Below are 7652 nucleotides of genomic sequence, written 5' to 3' on the forward strand. Positions count from 1 at the left end.
TCGCTGCGCTCGCCACGCTTCGGGTTCACGTTTATAGTGGGGGGTGGCGTGGGGGTGCATTTAACATTGTAAGCACCCATTTGGGTGCTTAACATAGTATAAGCACCCATTAGGGTGCCTATACAATGTTTAATCGCATTGCATTGCATCCTATGCCATGTACAATGGCATACATTTTCAAAATTGTATGCCATCGTGCACTGTCGTACGATATCGCGTCGCATCGCATACCATCGTATGTGTTATGGTATGCGATGGGCGCCGCCAAAATACACAAGTAACATTAATAACACTACAATTCTACAATAAGTACACACGACTCGTTTTTTTTTAAATATAACTTAATTTTTTTTATTTAATTTTTTTTTTCTTTTTTTTGGGAAAAGGGGATGTTTTAAACTTTAGGGGGGGACCTGGGATCAATCATTGAAATGTACAAGGAGAACAGCTGCCTTTGTGGAAGGGAATACCGTAACCAGCGGCATCTCAATCAGGCATACCAGGATTGGCTGATAAAGTAGGGCGTCAACGTGCTGCAAACTTCACCTGGTTTCGGAAGAAGTTGCAAATCTGCCAAACAGTGGTGGTCAAAGGAGCACAACAAGTCCGGGCATCAGAATGTTCAGAAGTCCCAGACTGTGACCATAACAAACCGAAATTGTGATACCAACGAGCATCAAACTTTATCGTCGAACAATTCAGGGAGAAGAACAAGGGCATTGCTGTCAGTACTTAAACAATAATGATAACAAATTCGGTGTCAATTTACCAGGAACTATTGTTATCTGGTGCCGGGGACTGTGTAGACATCAAAGATGTGTACATGACACCAGGTAACGTCGAGGGATCATGAGAGGTGGTGGCTGCAGGGGGTCCTGCAGGGGGGCCCGGCGCATAAAAAGTAGGGTGAGGCGGCGGGTTAACCGGTGCAGAGTGCATATGGGGGTGTTGTGGGTAGTTGGGCAGTGGGGGTAATTGTGTGGGGGCTGATGGTGCTTCCAGTATGGTACTCGCAGCAGTCAAGTTTCCAAGTGATGCGCGTAACAGACCAAGATGCAACACACGCTTGAAGAAGCAGAACTGGTCGGGAGCCATGTTCCGCATCTCTCCGCCAATGTGGGTTCCAAATTGCGAGAAATAATCAGGAGGATTCCTGAGTGCCTCCGCCGCGTACGGACAGCAATACCCCTGGCTCATCTGAAGAGAGCTGGTCGGCTGGGAGACAGGTCTCCTCCTCAGCCTCCTTGGCGGAGCACCAGATGTTGTTGGTGCCGGTGCCTCAGGACAGGGCACTGCTTCCGCCTGTTGACCAGCTTCTTCTTCCGGCTCAGGGGAAAATCCCTAAAAAAAAAAACAAAAAAAAAATTAATTATGTCTATCAATGTTAGACTTGGTTACATACAATACATTTCATATCCAAAACTTACAACGTCAGCACTCTCAGATTGTGTGGACTGAGAGCCTTCCTCCGTTGAACTTCCCTCTGTTCTTCTCCCTGATTCTTGCTCGACGATAAATTTCATTCGCTCGTAGTACCACAACTTCGGTCTGTATTGGTCATCAGTCTCGGCTCCTGAACATCCTGAACCCAAGACCCGTTTGTGCTCCTTTACCAGCACGGTTCGCAGATTAGCAATCTTCTTCCGTACCCAGGCAGAGTCTGCAGCACGGTGAAACTTCCTACTGAAATCAGCCATTTTCTGGTATGCCTGATTACGTTTTTCTGGGTTACGGTATTCCTTGTGATTTCTCTTCCACAAGCAGCGGTTCTCCTTGTACATGTCAATAAATTGACCCCAGAAGCGGTTGTCCAGCGACCGTGACATGGCTAAAAAATAGAAAAAAAACAACATCATTGAAGGCTATGTATTATGTCAAATACCATGAACTGCAATGGTTAATATTCCAAATACCAATGTAAACAGAATTTAATAAAAATTACCAAATCTCTGGAAAGGGGAAAAATAGCCGCAAATGGGGATTTCCAACCTGATAACAGCGTCTACAAAACAAAAGTGAAAAACAAAAAAAATCATATTAATAGGTTAGTACATTTTTGAAAATCTACCGCAGATGTTAATTACATTGAACTACATGCTACTCCACCAGTAAAATAAAATTATGTACTTCTAGGTACTATCCTATTAAAAACATGCACAGCAATCCGAAATAACACCATGACAACACAGTATGCTACAGCAGTAAAATAATAAGATCATAAAACAGCAACCTTCACTTTTAAACTGCAATGAAAATCTTACAACTCGCCTAATTTAAAAGTAAAATACCACATTACTGACCGTAGCATAAAACTGCAGTCTGCTACAACAGTACAATAATGGTGTGCCCAGACGGTGAGATATGGCTTCCGATGTTGGCAATATAGTCAACATCGGAAGCCTTGTCACATGCACTTCACATTTTATTTTTAGGCCTTGCGACCCAAATGTTCCACCAATGTGCACAAATTGTTAACTGCCACCGTGTGTACACACCTTATAAATAACATAACACAGCAAACACAATATAAAATAGACATTAAAGTTGGTACTGGTGTATTTTGGCGGCGCCCATCGCATCGCATACCCTGAGGCATGCGATGTGATATCGCGCGATACTGTACAATATCATACAATTTTACAATTGTATGACATTGTATATGGCATACAATACCCCACGCCACCCCCCCCACTATAAATGTGAGCCCGAAGCGTGGCGAGCGCAGTGAGCCCACGAGGGGCGGCGTTATGCATCCTCCGACTTTGTCATACCCCTACTATCCACGTCAGCATGGAGTTGAGAATAGAATAGTGTGGCAAGCGCAGCGAGCCACCGAGCCCGAAGCGTGGCGAGCACAGCGAGCCCCGCGAGGGGACGCGGATACCTTCACAGGTATCGGAGTCCCCTCGCAGGCTTCACAGGTATCTGCTGCGCTCTTCACGCTTCGGGGTCGGTGGCTCACCAAACTTTCTATTCTCAACTCCACGCAGACGTGGGTAGTGGGGGTATGAAAAGGCCGGAGGACGTGTAACGCCGCCCCTCACCACGCTTTGGGTTCACGTTTATAGTGTGGGGGTGCATTTCACATTGTACCTTACTAACAACACATCACAACACATCAATAGCACCCCTACACATTCTGAGCATTATACACACTCTGCACATATCTCCCTTGACATAAACAGCTCCCCTGCACTTCCTCACCATTAAACACACTCTGCACACAATCATCATTAAGCACACACTGCACACAATCATCATTAAGCACACACTGCACACAATCATCATTAAGCACACACTGCACACAATCATCATTAAGCACACACTGCACACAATCATCTTTAAGCACACACTGCACATGAAACACCTGGTTACAAAACCACCACCCTGCACTTGATCCCCCCACCCCACCTGCACATGATCCCCTCTCCCCCCCCCCCTCCCTCGCCGCCCCCCCCCCCCCCCCCTCCCCCCCTCCCTCGCCCCCCCCCCCTCGCCCCCCCTCCCCTTCATATTGTGGACTGGGCTCCACTTACTTTTTATAGCAGGTGCAGGGAGCCCAGTGATCAGCGTGCGTTATGTGAAGAAAATGTCTGCTGTTGATTTCATTTGGCGCCTTTGCATGCTGGGGGGCCGGACGTCGCGTCGCGTCGCGTCGCGTCGCGTGCCATACGAGACGAGATGATCGTATGCTATGTTTGTAATGTAGTAAATGGGTGTTCCCATGTAATAGATTACATACAATCATCTCGTCGCGTCTCATGGCATTGTATGCCACAAGATGCGATGTTGTACGATGTTACATCGCACCCGACGTTTGCCATGGCCTATACCCCTAATTGGCACCAGAGATGACATTTAGGGTATCCCCCCCCCCCCACTCTCTACGCCCACCCCCACTATCCACGCCATCCCGAAGCGTGGCGAGCGCAGCGAGCCCCGCGAGGGGCGGCGGAACGCGTCCTCCGACTTTTTTCATACCCCCACTATCCACGTCGGCGTGGAGTTGAGAATAGAATAGTGTGGCGAGCGCAGCGAGCCACCGAGCCCGAAGCGTGGCGAGCGCAGCGAGCCCCGCGAGGGGACGCGGATACCTGTGAAGCCCGCGAGGGGACGCAGAGACCTGTGAAGGTATCCGCGTCCCCTCGCGGGGCTCGCTGCGCTCGCCACGCTTCGGGCTCGGTGGCTCGCTGCGCTCGCCACACTATTCTATTCTCAACTCCACGCCGACGTGGATAGTGGGGGTATGAAAAAAGTCGGAGGACGCGTTCCGCCGCCCCTCGCGGGGCTCGCTGCGCTCGCCACGCTTCGGGATGGCGTGGATAGTGGGGGTGGGCGTAGAGAGTGGGGGGGGGGATACCCTAAATGTCATCTCTGGTGCCAATTAGGGGTATAGGCCATGGCAGGCACCAGAGATGACATTTAGGGTATCCCCCCCCCACTCTCTACGCCCACCCCCACTATCCACGCCATCCCGAAGCGTGGCGAGCGCAGCGAGCCCCGCGAGGGGCGGCGGAACGCGTCCTCCGACTTTTTTCATACCCCCACTATCCACGTCGGCGTGGAGTTGAGAATAGAATAGTGTGGCGAGCGCAGCGAGCCACCGAGCCCGAAGCGTGGCGAGCGCAGCGAGCCCCGCGAGGGGACGCGGATACCTGTGAAGCCCGCGAGGGGACGCAGAGACCTGTGAAGGTATCCGCGTCCCCTCGCGGGGCTCGCTGCGCTCGCCACGCTTCGGGCTCGGTGGCTCGCTGCGCTCGCCACACTATTCTATTCTCAACTCCACGCCGACGTGGATAGTGGGGGTATGAAAAAAGTCGGAGGACGCGTTCCGCCGCCCCTCGCGGGGCTCGCTGCGCTCGCCACGCTTCGGGATGGCGTGGATAGTGGGGGTGGGCGTAGAGAGTGGGGGGGGGGGATACCCTAAATGTCATCTCTGGTGCCAATTAGGGGTATAGGCCATGGCAAACGTCGGGTGCGATGTAACATCGTACACCATCGCATCTTGTGGCATACAATGCCATGAGACGCGACGAGACGATTGTATGTAATGTATTACATGGGAACACCCATTTAGTACATTACAAACATAGCATACGATCATCTCGTCGCGTCTCATGGCAAATGTATGCCATCCGTGTGCGACGCGACGAGATGATCGTATGCTATGTTTGTAATGTACTAAATGGGTGTTCCCATGTAATACATTACATACAATCGTCTCGTCGCGTCTCATGGCATTGTATGCCACAAGATGCGATGGTGTAAGATGTTACATCGCACCCGACGTTTGCCATGGCCTATACCCCTAAATGGCACCAGAGATGACATTTAGGGTGTCCCCCCACTATACCCGGCCACCCCCTACCCAGCACTATCGACACAACCCCCTCCCCCCTCCACTATCCACGGCCACCCGCAGTATCCACACCATCCCGAAGCGTGGCAAAAGGCGGCGGAACGCGTCCGCCGACTTTTTACAAACCCCCACTACCCACATCAACCCCACATTCACAGCTTACATATCATTCTTCTGACACAGTAACCACAAAAAATTTGAACGGTAAACGGTATAAATTTAGTAAAATTGGAACATAATGAATAAAGAACATTTGAATGACAATAAAAAACTGAATTGAAAACATGCATGAATGAATAAGTAGAAAGTCTATATTTAAATTAAAGTCAGTGCCTGCAGAATGCGCTCAAACGGCTTGTCTCTTGCCAAACATTTCCTCCACATAAATTCTTCTAAATATGACTGCAGATGTTGGCGTGCAGTCCCCCTGTGGCGCTTGTTACGCCATTTAGCAGCTCCCCAAAGACGTTCAATCGTCTGCGTATGTGCGCCAGTTTCAGGGTCCACAAAATTGAAGTGATGGTTCACACGGGCATGTGTGTACCCAGCCTCCTCAAGTTGTGCCGTGCTGTACCCTCTCCAACAGTCTGACATTATAGTTGTGCCTGGCTCCACATTGTCTCTAATCACAGCCATTAGAGTAACTGCATCCCGGGTAGCCACTTGTGCAAGAAAGCACATTCCACTTTCGCGGCATATCCCTCCGAAGACCCATTGCTGGGGAAGTATACGGCCAACATTATATTTACGTTTCACGTAAAGTGTCTCGTCGACCTCAACAATGAGTCCAGGGCCACCAATGCGCCGCTGCGGCTGGCGTAACAAGTCTGCAGTACAGGCCTCTCGCATCCACCTGTTGTACTGCACAACAGTCTTGTTGGACAGCTTCAGTTCCTTGTCGGAAAATGCTATGGAGGTCAGCTCCTGGGACCAGAAGTAGGTGAACCTCACAATGGTGTACAAAGGGAGTCGACATCCAGAGAAGAAAGTCCCCTCTCTGACGCTCACCTTGGCTCTGCAGGACTTGATATGGCACCGCCACATTCCCTCCTTCACTGCCAGCCGCATAGGGTGCCCATTCTTGCACGTCCGCGTCTGCGGTAGGAGGTTATGCACCTGCAGGAATGGAATAGCCTCCTCATCATCCTTAGGGAGGTTATAGATGCTTGGGGGGGAAGGTACAGCCGATTCTGCCATCCTGTAGAAGTATCAGCAGTCTTGTACCAGTCAGCAAACCAGTGTCAGCAAATCAGCAGCAAATATAGAAACACCGGCAAATGCAGAAACAGCAGCAAATATAATCCGAAACAGCAGCAAATATAATCCAAAAATCAATCCAGCTCTCAGTAACTCTCAAACAACACCTTCTCCGTCAACAACTAACCCACAAAGAAATTGCAGGACAGATGTGAGAAGGGGCAGGGTTGCCAGAGAAAAAATATAAATATTGACACATATCTGTGGTCAAATCAAAAGTCTGTTACTGTGCACACTTGATATGACCACATTATCTGTGGCCGTATCAAAACTCAGTTGCTGTGCAGATGTTTTGTTATGTGGGTAAATATTGCCCATTTGTACAGATGGGCCTACTTGCGGGGGACATAGAGAGCGGGAATGGGTAAATCTCGTCGCGTCGCATCGCATAGCGTCGCATGGCATAGATACGATCGTACGCGACGCGATGCGACGCGATTTCACTACGCTTACGTACGTAGCAAATGTGGGCGCCGCCAAAATACACAAGTACCCAATGTCTTTAAACCCTTTGGCCTTCAGCATTGTTGGTCATCAGTTTCCATGTTGGCGGCTGTGGCTGACGTACTTGGCATTGGACTAGGAGATCGGCATTGAAGGCAGTATCCACTGCCATCTGCATCACCATGATGAACCAGGCTCGCCTCGGCCAGTAAGGGAGTATTATAATGACTTCCGCTTTCTCCCTTTGTATCTTCCTTAACAATCGTGGAATAATAGGGATTGGAGGGAAAACATACGCCCTTGGCATGGTCCATGTTGCTGTCAGTGCATCCACCTGTTCTGCCTGTGGGTCACTCGCCTGGAAGACATCTCGTCCTGCTCAATGCATCCACCATTTGATTGTCCTAGGTCCTCCTTAGTGCCGAAAGTATCAGCCACTGCCGTTTTAAGCATATCCACCAGATTGCTCATTTGTGCCAATCGTATTTGCTGAGGGGTCTTACACACATCACACAGGTTGCCCACATGTTTATCCGGCAGTACTTTATTGCATAGAGTACACTTGGACGCATGTGCTCTCTTGTGCTTGTCT

At 49.9% G+C, this 7652-nt stretch overlaps 1 protein-coding gene across 1 annotated transcript; it reads right to left on the reverse strand.

Moving 5' to 3' along the window:
- Positions 1 to 411: 411 nt before the first annotated feature.
- Positions 412 to 6556, reverse strand: LOC146005742 (uncharacterized). Its single transcript, XM_083145169.1, has 4 exons — positions 5803 to 6556; positions 1943 to 2002; positions 1428 to 1828; positions 412 to 1341 (listed from the first exon to the last, which is right to left on the reverse strand). Exons 1-4 carry the CDS (start codon positions 6554 to 6556, stop codon positions 766 to 768), a joined length of 1791 nt encoding a protein of 596 aa, XP_083001295.1. The 3' UTR covers positions 412 to 765.
- Positions 6557 to 7652: the final 1096 nt, after the last annotated feature.

Source organism: Crinia signifera, chromosome 5 (assembly GCF_055691185.1).
Source record: "Crinia signifera chromosome 5, ASM5569118v1, whole genome shotgun sequence".
Lineage (NCBI taxonomy): Eukaryota > Metazoa > Chordata > Amphibia > Anura > Myobatrachidae > Crinia > Crinia signifera.

Excerpts from the sequence above, each read along its gene's own strand:
- LOC146005742 (XM_083145169.1), bottom strand. The coding sequence starts at position 6,556 with ATGGCAGAATCGGCTGTACCTTCCCCCCCAAGCATCTATAACCTCCCT. Across the intron at positions 2,003-5,802 it reads TTGGGGAGCTGCTAAATGGC|ACGCTGTTATCAGGTTGGAA; the intron begins GTAACAAGCGCC and ends TTTGTTTTGTAG. Across the intron at positions 1,342-1,427 it reads AATCTGAGAGTGCTGACGTT|GGATTTTCCCCTGAGCCGGA; the intron begins GTAAGTTTTGGA and ends TTTTTTTTTTAG.